This window comes from Schistocerca nitens, chromosome 4 (genome assembly GCF_023898315.1).
Source record: "Schistocerca nitens isolate TAMUIC-IGC-003100 chromosome 4, iqSchNite1.1, whole genome shotgun sequence".
Taxonomy (NCBI): Eukaryota; Metazoa; Arthropoda; class Insecta; order Orthoptera; family Acrididae; genus Schistocerca; species Schistocerca nitens.
In genome coordinates, this window is record NC_064617.1 from 569,016,162 (window position 1) to 569,034,405 (window position 18,244).

At 42.4% G+C, this 18,244-nt stretch overlaps 1 protein-coding gene across 1 annotated transcript in view; it reads right to left on the bottom strand.

The window, feature by feature from the left end:
* Positions 1–280: 280 nt before the first annotated feature.
* Positions 281–18,244, bottom strand: part of LOC126252435 (trypsin-1-like) — a 71,712-nt gene continuing 53,748 nt past the window's right edge. Inside the window, exon 2 of the mRNA XM_049953327.1 lies at positions 281–652. Within this exon, the coding sequence (XP_049809284.1) occupies positions 281–652 (372 nt within the window). The remainder of the gene's footprint in view (positions 653–18,244) is intronic.

Genomic DNA, 18,244 nt, shown 5'->3' on the forward strand with positions numbered 1-18,244 from the left:
AAATTTTTTGTTCTGCGACCAGTGTTGATGTGTAAGTGATCACTTTTCTGTGTTCTACTGATGCTGTACTCCATACGGTAAGCAATACACCAGAAACAGAAGATTAAATATTAGCCAGATGACGACTTTCACGTTGAAATTAGTCGTAGAGTAATAAATAAAGAAGTAGCAAATTGTTGATATTTTTCATCCAAATGTCTACGGAAAAATATGTGCAGCATAGCTTAAATATTTTACAGGTGCAGTGTGTGCTACAGACAGAACAGAGGGTCGAGAAAGGTCAAGCGGCGCCTATGTGCTCAGTGATCCAGGGCCGCAGGGTGGCGACGTTGGAGAAAACGCCCGGCAGGCCGGGCCGCGCGCAGCCCAGGCCCCAGGACACGATGCCGACGAGGAGACGGCGCTGCACCAGCGGGCCGCCGCTGTCGCCGTGGCAGGCGTCCCGGCCGCCCTCGGGGAAACCGGCGCACAGCATGCGCTGCGTGATGCCGCCCAGGAAGGCGTACGCCTCGCCGCAGCGCCGCGGGTCCAGCACGGGCTCGGTGAGCGCCTGCAGCTGGGTGGCCGGCGGCCCGTGCTCCGACAGCCTGCCCCAGCCGGTCACCGTCACCAGTGATCCCACGGCCGGCTCCTTTAATGGCAGTCCCGCTGCCTGCAAATGCGGAACGCAAACAAATATTGTGTTTTCTCACTGTGAGAGAACTGAAGGGCCATCTGTTTTAATTGTAAAAAATCATTCAGGAGCGAAGAACGAATAAAATATTTCTTTAGTGAAGACAACCGGTTTCGACAAACGTTACTGTCATCTTCAGGTCTGAAAATCTTAAGTTGTAAAACATGTTAATTTTACGTTGAGCCTCAAGCACATGATGAATAAAAATTAGCATATTATAAAAGCTTTATTATCGCAAAAATTTTTAAAAACATAAAGCACCATATACGAGTACATATTGCTCAAAAATGCTTGTGGCATCATTCAAGCGTGGAACAAAAAACACATCTTTTTATGCACGCTGGACATATTCTAAACTGTGCGAACCCACTTTCATTTGCGCATAAGGTACCTTTTCATTTAAAGTGGGTTCACAATGTTTAGAATATGTCCTACATATGTAAACACATGTGCTACTGTGTGCCTTGTTTGTACGATTTAACAAGAATTTGTGAGCAATAGGTATGTAGACATGGCCTGTTTGCACAAAGTGCTTTATGTTCTTAAATATTTTAGAGATGAGAAACCTTTTATACTGTCCTGATTGTTATCCACTTGACATCTTGCGAGTGAGTCCAGACTAAAATGAATATGTTTTATAACATAAGATTAAAAGACCTGAAGTTGACAGCAAAGTCTGATGAAATAGGTTGCCCTCAATAAAGAACTATTTTATGTGATCTTGGCTGCTGAATATTTGTTTACAAGCAAATCATAGAAAACACCAGACATCATACAGTAGTTAACCTAAATCTTGAATATTGCGGAAACTTTAATATTGAACTTTTTGATCCATAAGTATGTCATGATATCAACACATTGGTTAGGTTATAATGTAATTCTAGCGGAAACAGTCTATGTTTCTGCCTTGAGGGGCAGTTCGTTCAGTCTGTTGCAACCGCGTCACCTGTAAACATTGCAGTAGATCTGTTATGCTTCAGAACGTTTCAGACAACAGTAACGTATGATCAAGGGCTTCCTGCAGTCATTCAAAGAGGGAATGAGACAGGTGGACGTGTCACTCTGAGTCAAAATGATATCTCCTGAATCTGGGACAAGTTCCTAGCGATAGGAATAGTTGATGATCGTCACAGTAGTGGCCGCGGAAAAAAAAAAAAACGAGTATGCAGGACTGATATCTGAATATAACAGCAATCCTCAACACAATGCTACATGTCTACAGTGGTAGTTTCATACAACTATAGGTCTGTAGGGCTGTAGGTGTCAACACAAACGATACGAAATAGGCTCCACGAGGAGCGATTACTTGTCAGAACAGGTCTGAAAGTTCCTCCCCTAAATTGGGTTCAGAGAGGGTCTGGTATCTTATGGGCATGGCACCAACCTTTGTAGACTAAGAAGCAGTACAACACAACCTTCGTTTCTGATGAGACCCTTATCAGTCTCCACACTTATATGAACGTCTGGAGGCAACGTTTACACCCTAACTGTATCGCAGATCACCACCCTTCTCAAGACGGTTCAGTTATGTTTTGGGGTGGAATAACGATGACTGCAGGACACACCTTATGCCAGTACATGGGAGGATATCTGATGTGAAGTATGAGGATGACATTCTTGCTCGCCATGTAACTCCTTTTTGTGACAGTTTGGAATGGGAGTCAAACAGATGGACGACAATGCACGCCTTCATCGTCACACTCTAGTGTACACCTTCCTATTGGAGCATAAATCAGTGAGATGGAATGACTGCAATATTCTACAGATCCCAGCTGCATTGAGAGCGCGTGGGACGTGTGAAAACCAGTGGTTTGCAATCGCCCCGTCCCACCAGAGACCTCACAGGACATCACAGAGGCCGCTGTGGAGAAACAGGAAAATATCCCGCAGGCTTATTTGGACGGTTTGATAAGGAGTGGGCCTAGCCGCCTTCAAAAGTGTCCCCAGTTACAAGGAGTTCAGTTGGTTCATAAACAGTGTGTTATACAATATGAAAGTGAGAAGAAACTGTATAGTATATAGTGGAAGTTTCTGTAAGGTTTTCTTCTCGTTTTTTTGTTTGTGTTATCAAATTGAAATATGTTTACCTTCTTTGTTTTCCTGATCACTGTCTCTAACACAACAAAATCAGTTTGCAATATAAAGAAAGTTCTTTATGACTTTTTATGTGTGGATTACTAGTTTCGACAGGACTCAGCTGATATATTCAGGTCTTCAAGGTGAACAAAACCACAGAAAATATTTACAGTGTAGTAACTGCAGTCGTAAAATAACGATTTTATATAAGTTCCTTTGGCATACACACAGAGAACACGCTATGAAATCATGCTGTGCGATATACTGCATAATTGTTTTCGTGCCATCGAAATGGACAGTGAACTTGAAATAAAACAAAACATTTACAGAAATTATTGTGGTACACATAGCACATCTGTTACTAGTACAACCTGACTGGTATCTGGCAGTAGTGAGGCAGAGCTGAAGCTGGGATAGCCAGAATTGTTGACAGATTTATTGAAGATGGTGTCAGTAGATATGGAAACATCGCAATGATTACATAATCAGATGACATCATGGGTTTTTCCACAATCCAGTATCTGTCCCCTCCCCATCCATCCCCACTCACCTTTTCTAACTAGGAATTGGAGGGAAACGTTCAGTCTGTGCTGAGCTCTTAGTGTGGAAGGATCTCTTCACATCATCATTTTTGGCATGTGCAGGTGTAATCCTGTTTGAAGAATTTTCTTCAGTTCACAATACCACTCGAAATTGGAAGGGGGGAATCAGAGGAATATGCAAGTACTACCCTGTTGTGTCCAACAACAACTATGTGCCCTAAGTACACTGCTACAGATCATCAGTTTAAGTCAGTTACATAAAACTCATTTGCGCAGCTGCAGAAATCCATCACATATTGCAAAAACAGTACATCTACAAAACTTATCTACAGATCATATAACGATCCGATACACACCCTAAATATCGGGCAAAACAGTATGCCAACACAGCTAAATAAACCTCCCTAAACTCAGCCTATAAATAAAAAAAAAGTCATAAACGTCTATATGCACAGCTACAGATCCAAACATATAGAAAATATCGTGAAACACAGCTGCAGGCTGGTAAGCACTCCTAAACATCACCTACTGATCATAAACATGGACCTTACATATCGAAAATGTATTCTATATACCACAAACGGATATCCACCGGTACCTTCTAAGACAGAGGCAAGCACGTGAGCGTCGAAGGTGCGTGAGAGTAAGCGTAGTTTTAGGCTAACACGCTGCCAGCGCCCAGACTCAGCATGCTCATTAACATCGGTGTCCAGAAGCCTCATGCATGTGCAGGGCTCACCACAGAGCTAACTACTACCACTACTACTCTACTAAATTAAACTCCGTCCGAACAGGCCTCGAAAGACGCTAACGGCACTGAGCGACCGCCGTGTTTTCCTCATCCTATAGGCGTCACTGGATGCGGGTATGGAGGGGCATGTGGTCAGCACATCATCCTCCCGGCCTCGTCAGTTTTAGTGACCAGAGCAGCTACTTCTCAATGAAGTAGCTCCTCAATTTGCCTCAAAAGGGCCGAGTGCAGCCCACTTGTCAACAGCACTTGGCAGACCGAACAGTGACCCATCCAAGTGCCAGCGGAGCTCGACAGCGCTTAACTTCGGTGATCTGACGGGAACCGGTGTTACCACTGGAGCAAGGCCGTTGGCTCACCAGAGAGCAAGTGATTAAATGTAGAGCCTCAAGCTGCCTCGCCTAGAACTACTGCATCGCTGCCCCTGACTGAGTGCTTGGGCACAGAGGCCACCACATGCAAACCACATAGCAGCTGGGGGAACTACTGCATTAGACGCCACGTGACAGTACACGCCAGAGCGCTCTAGCGGTGGCCGGCTGTATCTCAACGAACCCCTCACCAGAGAGCAAGTGATTAAATGTAGAGCCTCAAGCTGCCTCGCCTAGAACTACTGCATCGCTGCCCCTGACTGAGTGCTTGGGCACAGAGGCCACCACATGCAAACCACATAGCAGCTGGGGGAACTACTGCATTAGACGCCACGTGACAGTACACGCCAGAGCGCTCTAGCGGTGGCCGGCTGTATCTCAACGAACCCCCTCACCAGCTGGAGGCTGCAAGCAACCTGTTGCCCTTCGTGGAGACGAGTGCAGGCTGACGTTTGATCCTACAACCTGCAGTGGTCCCCATTGTTGATCTGCATAACCACGTTTTGTAATGCCTATTGCACTTGCACAAGTGGTTCACAGTGTTCTCGGGGCACCAGTGGGATAAGATACCATGTGTGGGGCAAGTGCTTTTGAGGCTGAGCTTCCTGTTTTCAAGCAAAGACCACTAGCAAATCGTTAAGCATGGAAACGTTGTGGTAGGCGACGTGGCAGTGGCAGCGTTTCCTGTCACCACGCACACACATGGGTGCTTTCTGGATGCTTCAGAGACATCACTCAGTTTTTCTAGACTTGTAAAAGCCACCCTATTCTTTTCTGAAGGAGTGGCAAACGCCTGGCCTCTTTAATGTCACCGACATCCACATTTCACTGTCAACGAGCAATATCTTTCCCATCTTCCCACCAGTAAATCGTTAAGCATATTTCCTCCCTAAATATGTGTATTAGAGACACATCTGGAAACGCCAATGCTGTGGTGTACAGGAAGATGTCGAAGTTGATTGACTGTAGGATACAGGATGACTTAGACAAAATTTCTAGTTGAAATAATGAATGGCAGCTAGCTCTAAATGTACAAAAATGTAATTAACGCAGAAGAGTAGCAACAACCAACCTGTAACCTTCATATCCAGTATTAGTAACCTCCTGCTTACTACAGTCACCACATTCCAATATCTGGGCCTAATGTTGCAGAAGATATGAAATTGAATGAGCATCAGAGGACTGCGACTTGGGTTTATTGGAAGAATTTTGAAAAAGTGAGGTTTATCTATAAAGGAGACTGCTTAGAGGGTGCTAGCGCGACATATTCTTGAGTATCACCTGAGCCCTAGGGGATCCGTATCAGGTTGGATTAAAGGAAGACAGCATAACAGTTCCAAAGTGGACTATTAGATTTGTTACTAGTAGATTTGATCACACGCGTGAATTATTGAGATGCTTTGGAACTTAACTGGGAAGGTGACATTCTTTTAGAGGGTCACTTTTGAGAAAATTTAGAGAACCAGCATTTGAAGTTTGCCGCTGAACGACGCTGCTGCACCAACATACGTTTCGGGTCAGGATCACAAAGGTAAGAGACGAGGAATTAGATCTGATATCGAAGCATTCAGCTAGCTTTTATTCTCCATCGCTTTACTGGCAAGTGGAAATGACTTGTAGTAGTACAGGATACCCTCCACCATACACTGTTCGGTTGCTTGTAGACTATGTGTGTAGATGTAGATGTAAAGTCTACCTATTAAGATGCCAGTCCACCGATTAGCAGACACACAAAATCCACTGAAGAAGGTTGCCTCTTATTTCTAGGAAAAAAACAAAAGCCGGAACTCCAGTTGACGATTGTCTCTTGGTAAAATACTTTTTTGCCCCTAATTTTTTCATTTCAGTCACTTCGCGAGACGATGCGGGAGGGAGTAATATAGTTCCTCATAACGCTTAGACGAAACTCACCTCTCTGCCTCCATTTTGTCAGAGTATCTCTAGCCCTCGCACATTCTCAAAAATCTTCCAGGTTCCGATATGGCAGTTGTATCTACATGAATTACAAATAAGTGATGCCTCTAGCCAATTGTACCCTTCTAATTCTATCTAAATCCCATAACGTTGTAACAGCAGAGTTCCGTTAGTCAAAAGACTGGCTAGTCCTCAATCCATCGCTGGTTTTGTAGAGAGCTACCACAACGAGGAAAACAGTACACCAACGTACATCTAGAAGTTCACCATCACGTGGGTGGCTACGTCCAGATATTTTTTCGATTCGTAATGGTTCTGGTGAATTTTAGTCAGTGACGTAATAGAACTGTAGCAGGTGTCTTCGAATATTTTAGATTCAATAGCTACATTTAGCCATACTCTACTCCAATTCCCACCAGTCCTCAACCCTATGCAAACCTCTATAGCTAACCGGTGTTACAACCCTGCTATAGACAGAGATTACTTCTAAATACCTATTCCGCAAACAACTGCACCGTGTTGACTATGCTGCAGCAGTATTTCTGCGTTCCTTTTCCACTCACATATGTAATTGTCGAGCAAAAAGTGATAGTCTGTACGCCTCTGTACGTACTGTAATGTCACCTATTATCACTACCCCACATATACGTAGTTAAAAAGTGGCCAATCAAACATTAATGATTCATTTGTAGTATGTGAGGATGAAGAAAATCTGATTTACCTGCAGTCAGTGACATCGAATGATTGTCCATAAACGTGCCTCTGTATGTGCGCTAGTTCCATTTATCGTATTGCAATGATTGCTACGATAGAACTACGACGTCGTGGTCGTGTCAGAGTCTCCGCTGACAGCATAGTGATTCGTGAGGAGTACATCACAAGTATTTCAACTGCGATGTACCTCCGTACTACGATTCTAGCAGTTTGACAGAGGTTCCAACATGCACACTATCCTTTGCATCATTTACATTGGCGCAACAACCTCGCACCTTCACGCACAGTTCATAGGTACTGCAAGAGTAGGGAATGATTCGGGGTTTAATCACAGCATTGTTCATCCCCCCCCCCCCCCCTCCACCACGTGTTATTCGATAGTGGACCGACGGCGGTACCGCATTGTATCTAGAGCGGTGGATAGTGCGCATTTGTGTAGTTGTACTTTATTTATTTAAAAGCAAGCCCAGGAATTCCAAGCTTACCTGACTATCGTACAGCGACAGCCAATTAACCAACACGTACAAGTCTGACCAAATCAATGCCGATGTCTCCTCCAGCAACAGAAATCATCCTAGTGCCTCCTACATCCCGATCCTCCGAATTGTAGCGCCACAGTCTCTAGGTGAAATGCTGACAGAATTTGCGTCCGTTCGCCTCCTACACTGCACTTCTTAGTGTGTCGATTACACCCTCTCAATAATCCATGGTCCGCAGCTCGTGGTCGTGCGGTAGCGTTCTCGCTTCCCGCGCCAGGGTTCCCGGGTTCGATTCCCGGTGGAGTCAGTGATTTTCTCTGCCTCGCCATGACTGGGTGTTGTGTGATGTCCTTAGGTTAGGTTTAAGTAGTTCTAAGTTCTAGGTGACTGATGACCATAGATGTTAAGTTCCATAGCGCTCAAAGCCAATAATCCATGCAAATGATTTTGAGCATGACATTCTTCTGCTCTAACGCACCCACCTATCAGTTATTAGTTTTTGCGTTACTTCACTTAAGATTCCAAAACATGAATGAGAATCCGAATATGCATTCTACTTCAGCTCGCCCCAGATGCTTACTACTACTCATTTTACTGCAGTTAACGCTTCCACTCACAGTGTACGGGATTTCTAGTCCAGTTATCGTCTAATAGATTCAGTTGAATTCACGTCAACTACCAACTCCACCACATGTCTTCCCACCTGCTTGGAGACAACTCCGTCTCATGCGAACATTCAACATGTAAAACAATTACGCCGCAAATGGCTCTATAGGTGGGGGTATATCGCACCATTGTTATCGATTAGCCTATCCCAATATCAATAGTGGAACTTGATAATGTATAATAAGGTACGAAGGGGTTACTCGTTCAAATAGAGTGAGAGAAGCTTTGCAGAAAACTGACATATATATAAAGTGGTAGTTGGCGGCATCACACCATCTTCTGTAGGAACAAAAAAAAAAGTTCAAATGTGTGTGAAATCTTATGGAATTTAACTGCTAAGGTCATCAGTCCCTAAGCTTATTCACTACTTAAGCTAAATTATCCTAAGGACAAACACACACACCCATGCCCGAGGGAGGACTCGAACCTCCGCCAGGACCTGCCGCACAGTCCATGACTGCAGCGCCTCTGATCGCTCGACTAATCCCGCGCGGTTCTGTAAGAACATTAGATACAGATGTGCTGTTCGTGATTTCGGTCACTCAACCATTCTAGGGTCAACAGAAGTTCATTGCAGGATGGTACGCCCACTCCAGCATGTTTTGCATGCAATAACTGTCGAATTTAAAGCAAACAAGGAACAGTTACTTGCGAAATACTGTCACATAGTTTCCAAACGTCAGTTAGTGTTCTATAAGTACGGTGATACTGTGTGTGCTACTCCCTCCTACCATTAACAAACCTTCCAGTAGAACTACACTCTTCCATGCCACATACATCCCATACTGATTTCAGTAATGTACTCCAATAACACTAGCATTTAGATAGGATCATACTTGAACATTCCATCCCCGTAGTTAGAGCTTAACAGAGGTTTCTTTTCGCGGAGGAAAATATAAAATTATCTCCCAAACGTTATGTAGTCGCACCATTCACTCTGATAAAAAATATCTAGCGTTTTATCCTAATCCGTAACCTAATAGTCATCTATATAAGACCATTACAATAGAACATTCTGATGCTCCATTTCAATGTCAACCAGTTTTGCTTTTGATGAACTCTCCATTTCGCACTACATACATACCAATATCTCCTAATATACACCATGCTCCTGACTATGGCATACTTTACAATGCCTGTAGACTGTACAGACTTCTCCCTACTGCAGCACTGATATACGACATCGTGCTTCCATCCAGCATACATATCACACGTTAAGAAACCAAGCACCTTCAACCACCAATTCCGATTACATCTGTTAAGTAATGCTGTACACGAAAGTAATATTACGCTTGGTTGTAGGAAGAAAGATTTCCTTTTTCTCCCTGCAGTACACCATAATAAAGAAACTAGTCACTACAAGCTTCGTGGTGTGTTCATGTCACAAAGCTCTTGATACCAGATCATATGGAAATCTATAGCACATATCTTAACAATATGGAAATCTATAGTACATATCTTAAGAATAGTAGTCTTCTGCAGAAGCAGATGGTGGTTCTTAGTTCCACGGAAGAATGTGTATGTTGACGAACCGGTGGTATTTTGTCAGTTCCATACTTTGACACTAAAAAAAATCACAATTATGCAATGCAAGTCAGAAGGTGAAAAGATCACAGCGGAATCATAGCTATTATATTAAGAGTAAAAATACGTGTACCGATGTAGGGAAAAACAAGAAAAGAACGCATTTTAACACAATTGTTAGTCTTCACAATGTGAATTATCAGACTATAAGAAGTACATACCAAAATGACAGTATCTCTTGCAACGTCGTTGCGTTCGTCGAAAATGCTCTTACTGTAGCTGACACGCAGCAAACGAGGAAAGGGTAGGTCCATATTTAATGTAGGCAGCAATTCGTCACATGGAAAGAATATTATTTCCATTCCTTGGTGAAAGCAGATTTTTACACAGGCGAGAATTGTCAGAAGCTCTCACAGTCACGTGACATTCGGTGGTGTTTACAGAAGATTTTTTTGTAGGTTTAATATTGGCTGCATCCTTTATAGTAATTTTTGCACCTTTTTTCTGAAATATTATCCACGAAATCCTTACTGCTCGAAAAAACAGGCACAAGCTCTTCTAACATCACACACCATATTCAACTCAATAGTCACCATTTAATCACAGTATTTCAAACTGTCTCCCGCAATGGATACAAATGGTTTCACCTCCGTGACCAGTGTAAAAGAATACAGTTTCACCTGGTTTATCAGGACGATGCTTGAGAGCGCAAGACCAACCTTTGACAGGTGGCAGCCTCACATCAGATGTTCTACATTTCGAGTGAGTTAATCTAATCTCCTCCATAGCACAAACTGAACTGTATAATGATGGTAATTGAGGAGATGAATGTGGGAGTATCTCCATTCCGCACCGGTTACGAGTATCGTAGAAAACAAACAAACCCACATATATCTCACCAACACCCTCAGACATTCACCGTAAGAGAGTGATCTGCTTTCAACGCTCCCCTTATATATAGTCTACGCTAAGGATCCAAGACGCTTACACTTCCGCTCATGTGATCAGGAATTCACTTCTGGCCAATACTCTAAATCTGGCTGTGAATGTGGTGCAACAGTAAACACCTAGGGTAATTGCCCTATTTTGCTATATGTGTCTGTATTGGTTTCTCTCGGGGTCTCCAGAGCCTACCACTGCCCTATTGCTAATGAATCCACATCCCGACACCACCCCAGACACATTGCGTGTGTCTTCACCTGTGAACCCTATCCTGGCCGTATCGTGTGGAACCCTAACCCAGCTGTATGTATGGTGGGTTCACCTTCGCACCCTATCCCGGATCCAACGATGGTGGCTGTACTATACAAGATGCATCCTGGTCCTGCCTCTGACATACTTGTTCCATGAGGGTCTCCTGCAGGAGACCTATATACATATGTATGAAAAATAGTGCAGTTTTCGAGGTTTTTACAGTTGTGTTATATTTACAAGCAAATTTAGAACACATGGCTATAAGTGACATTATGATAACGTGAACAGAAGTGTCAGAATCTTGAATCTTTAGAATAAGCTATATATAAAGCCCCGCCCCCCCCACGAACCATGGACCTTGCCGTTGGTGGGGAGGCTTGCGTGCCTCAGCGATACAGATAGCCCTACCTTAGGTGCAACCACAATGGAGGGGTATCTGTTGAGAGGCCAGACAAACGTGTGGTTACTGAAGAGGGGCAGCAGCCTTTTTAGTAGTTGCAAGGGCAACAGTCTGGATGATTGACTGATCTGGCCTTGTAACACTAACCAAAACAGCCTTGCTGTGCTGGTACTGCAAACGGCTGGAAGCAAGGGGAAACTACGGCCGTAATTTTTCCCGAGGGCATGCAGCTTTACTGTATGGTTAAATGCTGATGGCGTCCTCTTGGGTAAAATATTCCGGAGGTAAAATAGTCCCCCATTCAGATCTCTGGGCGGGGATTACTCAAGAGGATGTCATTATCAGGAGAAAGAAAACTGGCGTTCTACGGATCGGAGTGCGGAATGTCAGATCCCTTAATCGGGCAGGTAGGTTAGAAAATTTAAAAAGGGAAATGGATAGGTTAAAGTTAGATATAGTGGGAATAAGTGAAGTTCGGTGGCAGGAGGAACAAGACTTCTGGTCAGGTGACTACAGGGTTATAAACACAAAATCAAACAGGGGTAATGCAGGAGTAGGTTTAATAATGAATAGGAAGATAGGAGTGCGGGTAAGCTACTACAAACAGCATAGTGAACGCATTATTGTGGCCAAGATAGACACGAAGCCCATGCCTACTACGGTAGTTCAAGTTTATATGCCAACTGGCTCTGAAGATGAAGAAGAAATTGATGAAATGTATGATGAAATAAAAGAAATTATTCAGGTAGAGAAGGGAGACGAAAATTTAATAGTAGGGTGACTGGAATTCGGTAGTGGGAAAAGGGAGAGAAGGAAACATAGTGGGTGAATATGGATTGGGGGAGAGAAATGAAAGAGGAAGCCGTCTGGTAGAATTTTGCACAGAGCTTAACTCAATCATAGCTAATACTTGGTTCAAGAATCATAAAAGAAGGTTGTATACATGGAAGAATCCTGCAGATACTAGAAGGTATCAGATAGATTATATAATGGTAAGACAGAGATTTAGGAACCAGGTTTTAAATTGTAAGACATTTCCAGGGGCAGATGTGGACTCTGACCACAATCTATTGATTATGAACTGTAGATTAAAACTGAAGAAACTGCAAAAAGGTGGGAATTTAAGGAGATGGGACCTGGATAAACTGAAAGAACCAAAGGTTGTACAGAGTTTCAGGGAGAGCATAAGGGAACAATTGACAGGAATGGGGGAAAGAAATACAGTAGAAGAACAATGGGTAGCTCTGAGGGATGTAGTAGTGAGGGCAGCAGAGGATCAAGTAGGTAAAAAGACAAGGGCTAGTAGAAATCCTTGGGTAAGAGAAGAAATATTGAATTTAATTGATGAAAGGAGAAACTATAAAAATGCAGTAAATGAAGCAGGCACAAAGGAATACAAACGTCTCAAAAATGAGATCGACAGGAAGTGCAAAATGGCTAAGCAGGGATGGCTAGAGGACAAATGTAAGGATGTAGAGGCTTATCTCACTAGGGGTAAGATAGATACTGCCCACAGGAAAATTAAAGAGACCTTTGGAGAGAATAGAACCACTTGTATGAATATCAAGAGCTCAGATGGAAACCCAGTTCTAAGCAAAGAAGGGAAAGCAGAAAGGTGGAAGGAGTATATAGAGGGTCTATACAAGGGCGATGTTCTTGAGATCAATAGTATGGAAATGGGAGAGGATGTAGATGAAGATGAAATGGGAGATACGATACTGCGTGAAGAGTTTGACAGAGCACTGAAAGACCTGAGTCGAAACAAGGCCCCGGGAGTAGACAACATTCCATTAGAACTACTGACGGCCTTGGGAGAGCCAGTCCTGACAAAACTCTACCATCTGGTGAGCAAGATGTATGAGACAGGCGAAATAACCTCAGACTTCAAGAAGGTTATAATAATTCCAATCCCAAAGAAAGCAGGTGTTGTCAGATGTGAAAATTACCGAACTATCAGTTTAATAAGTCACAGCTGCAAAATACTAACGCGAATTCATTACAGACGAATGGAAAAACTGGTAGAAGCCGACCTCGGGGAAGATAAGTTTGGATTCCGCAGAAATGTTGGAACACGTGAAGCAATACTGACCCTATGACTTATCTTAGAAAATAGATTAAGGAAAGACAAACCTACGTTTCTAGCATTTATAGACTTAGAGAAAGCTTTCGACAATGTTGACTGGAATACTCTCTTTCAAATTCTAAAGATGGCAGGGGTAAAATACAGGGAGCTAAAGGCTATTTACAATTTGTAAAGAAACCAGATGGCAGTTATAAGAGTCGAGGGACATGAAAGGGAAACAGTGGTTGGGAAGGGAGTGAGACAGGTTTGTAGCCTCTCCCTGATGTTGTTCAATCTGTATATTGAACAAGCAGTAAAGGAAACAAAAGAAAGATTCGGAGTAGGTATTAAAATCCATGGAGAAGAAATAAAAACTTTGAGGTTCACCGATGACATTGTAATTCTGTCAGAGACAGCAAAGGACTTGGAAGAGCAGTTGAACGGAATGGACAGTGTCTTGAAAGGAGGGTATAAGATGAACATCAACAAAAGCAAAACAAGGATAATGGAATGTAGTCAAATTAAATCGGGTGATGCTGAGGGAATTAGATTAGGAAATGAGACACTTAAAGTGGTAAAGGAGTTTTGCTATTTGGGGAGCAAAATAACTGATGATGGTCGAAGTAGAGAGGATATAAAGTGTAGACTGGCAATGGCAAGGAAAGCGTCTCTGAAGAAGAGAGATTTGTTAACATCGAGTATAGATTTAAATGTCAGGAAGTCGTTTCTGAAAGTATTTGTATGGAATGTAGGCATGTATGGAAGTGAAACATGGACGATAAATAGTTTGGACAAAAAGAGAATAGAAGCTTTTGAAATGTCGTGCTACAGAAGAATGCTGAAGATTAGATGGGTAGATCACATAACTAATGAGGAGGTATTGAACAGAATTGGGTAGATGAGGAGTTTGTGGCACAACTTGACAAGAAGAAGGGACCGGTTGGTAGGACAGGTTCTGAGGCATCAAGGGATCACAAATTTAGCATTGGAGGGCAGCGTGGAGGGTAAAAATCGTAGAGGGAGACCAAGAGATGAATACACTAAGCAGATTCAGAATGATGTAGGTTGCACAGAATAGAGTAGCATGGAGAGCTGCATGAAACCAGTCTCAGGACTGAAGACCACAACAACAACATATATAAAGGTCTCTCTTTAATGTAGGGGATGTCTGACGGTGTTGGGAAGGTATATCAGTGTGTCGAACTGTTTATTTTATACAATTGTTGTAACTTGTGGAGATTGGACATATTCCCACATTCATCTCCTAAATCAGCATCGTTATGCATTTCAATGTATGATTTGCGGAAGATTAGGTTAGGTCACCTTAAATACAGAAGATAAGATGTGAGCTTGGCATCTTTCAAAGGCTGGTCTTTAGCTAAGTGAAGCTGAATTCCCTTATGCCAGTGTGGAATTGAAACCGTGTGTTTCCATTGTGTTAGAGGACGAAAATGTTGGAATGAAAGAATAACCGATGGGTTGAACATACTATATGGTTTTGTGGGCAATATTTGTCAGAAGAGAGGAGGAAAATTACAGCAAAGGCTGCAGCTGATATTAAACCTCCACCAAACCTAATGGAAGCAGTATCAAAACACAATGTGATTTTGAGAGCTCCTGACAATGCTCACTTGAGAAAAATGTGATCCAGTTAGAGGAGGGAGTACTATTCTTTTCCTGCAGAGAAATTGCTGCTTCCATGATATGTAGATGTACTCTCTCCTCGTGTGCTGTGTGTCAGTGGCCTGTTCTAGCTACAACGAGAGCATTTATCACAAGACAACGATGGTGTTATAGATACTATTGCTTTATATTATACTTTTATTCTTTCATAATGCATATTGTGAAAAATGAAGAATTATCGTTAAGATGCATTCTTTTATTAATTTTTTTCTACATAAATCAGACTTAGGTTTTCTCTTATTTAGATAGATATGATAACACTATGTTCTTAGCACCTCCTTAGCTCCATTGAAACATTGTGACTTTTTAGTACTAAGCAATGGGATTGATATATAATAGCATCGGTTTGTGAATTATACAGTCTTCCGTGGGGTTAGAAAACATCATTTTCTCCTTCAGCATAGTACTATTGTTAAGATTTGTGCAACAGAATTCCATATGATCCAGTAACAAGTGCTTTATGACATGTACACGCCACTGAGCTAGTACCAACTAGATTCTGCAATGGGGTGTATAGCAGGAAGAAAAACGAAATCTGAGTGCTGCCAATGGCCACGCATCTTATCAGTTTAGTATAAATAATTTCACCGTGGATGTAATCGGAATTGGTTGTTGAAGGTGTTTGGTTGCTTAATGGATGCTGTTTATGTTGGATGGAAGGTTGGTGCCATATATCAGTACTTTAATTGGGAGAAGACTGTGAACTTTACAGGCATTGCAATATTTGCCATTGTCATGAGCATAGTGTATATTAGGAGAAATTGGTATCTATAGAATGGGAAATGAAGAATCCATCTAAAGCAGAAATGGTTGACTTTGAAATGGCCATCAGCCAATACTATTGCAGTTGCCTTCTACAGATGACTACTACTTTCTGGATTTGATTTTTTTTATCACAGTGGATACATGCGAGTACATAATGTTTAGGAGGAACTTTTACAACTTCCTCCGCTAAAAAGAACTTGTTTTAAGTTCTAACTATAGAGGTGGATTGTTCGAGTTTGATCCTATCTAAATGCTAGTGGTATAAAAACACATTACTAAAATCAGAATGAGAAGTATGTGGTGTGGAAGACAGTAGTTTTAGTGGATCATTTGCTAATGATGAAAGGGAGTACCCCAGACAGAATCATTGTACTTATACAGTACTGACTGTCTTTTGGAAACTGTAGACAATATTTCGCAAAGAATTGTTTTGAATTCCTCATTTGTTCCATGCACAACGTGCTACAGTAGGTATACCTTTTTTCAGTGCACTTTCGTTGATATTACAACGAATGAGTGACCTAAATCACTAACAGCACATCTCCATCTCAATGCTCTCACTACTTTGAGCAAAAAAATACCACAGATCTACCCCCCGCTTCAGCGCTACACATACCGTTTCCTGCAGAACATGTGGATTCAGTGCTCTTTGATGCTATAGAAATGCATCTTGTGGTGACCATCGAGCTGTAAATTTTAGCGTAGAAACACGAAGTACAATGTGCGTTAACGCAGTAACACTGCTGCTGTCGAATACTATAATGCCAAGACAGAAGGTGTCGTACTGCCGTTAACTACCCCTCAATACATTTCATTCGAATATGTGACGAAGAAAAAAAAGCCCAATGAAAGACGACGTATTTTTCCCAGAAACATATTAAACTATATAGACACTAGTTTTCACTAGACCAACGTGTGATCTTGTGGTCGAAGGGTAATGGAGAATACTGGTGCGATGTACCCTCCACCATGTAATATACAGACATTTGTGGCGTATTTGTTTTATTTGTTTTAGATGTAGGATATTCGCAGTTGATGAAGTTGTGTGCAGCCAGGTGGGAGGAACTGGTACTTCACCTGAAGGTAACGGAAGTTGTTGCACATTAATAGAACAGAGAATCCCGTGCACTGCCAGCGGAAGCGTTAACTACAGTAAAATACGGAGCGGTAAGCATCTGGGGCGAACTGAAGTAGAATGCATATGTCAGGCTCTTATCCATTTGCTGGAATATAAAGGGAAGTAACCCAAACACTAAAAACCAGAATGTGTCAGGCTCAAATTCATCTGCAAGGATTTCTAAGACATTATAATCGACACACTAAGAAGTGACAGTGTAGGAGGCGAAAGGCCGCAAATTCTGTCAGCATTTCACCTAGAGGCTGTGGCGCTACAATTCGAATCGAGATGTGTAGGAGGCACTAGGATGATTTCTGTTGTTGGAGGAGACATCGGCATTGATTTGTTGTGGCTTGTACGTGTTGGTTAATTGGCTGTCGATGTCAGAAAAGCGTGGAATTTCTGGGCTTGCTTCTAAATAAGTAAACTATGTACAACTACAAATGGTTCAAATGGCTCTGAGCACTATGGGACTTAACTTCTGAGGTCATCAGTCCCCTAGAACTTAGAACTACTTAAACCTAACTAAACTAAAGACATCACACACATCCATGCCCGAGGCAGGATTCGAACCTGCGACCGTAGCGGTCGCGCGGTCCCAAACTGTAGCGCCTAGAACCGCTCGCCCACTGCGGCCGGCTGTACAATTACACAAATTCGCACTATCCACCGCTGTAGATCAGGGTACAGTTCTCTAGAGACATCACTTACTCGTAAGACTCAGCTAGATACAATTGACATTTATGGAAAGTTGGAAGATTCGTTAGAATGTTGGAGGGTAAGTGATAGTCTGAAAAATGGGAGGCAGAGAAGTGATCTTCGTCTAGGTGTTATGAAGAACCGATTATTTACTGCCATATACACCTCTCGAAGTGACTGCAGTGAAAAGATTTTTTTTTTTTTTTTTTTTTACTTAAGAGACAATCCGGCAACGAAAGTTCCGTCTTTTGTTTTCCTGATACATAAGAGAGACAAGCTTCTTCCGTGAGTTTTGTGTTTCTATAAATCGATGGACTGACATCGTAATAGGTGGACTTCACTTACATCCACATTTGTACCACCATATGGTGCATGGTGGAGGGTGCGGTGTACTAGTAGTAGTCATATCCTTTCCCGTTCCACTCGCAAATAAAGAGATAGAAAATCTACTGTCGACATGCTTTCGTATGAGCTCCAGTTATTTGTATCTTATCTTCGTTGTCCTTACACGAAAACTATGTTGGTGCAGTAGGATCGTTCAGAAGTCACCTGCAGACGTTGGTTTTCTAAATTTCCTCAATATAGTTTTCGGAAAGAACGTCGCCTTCCCATTT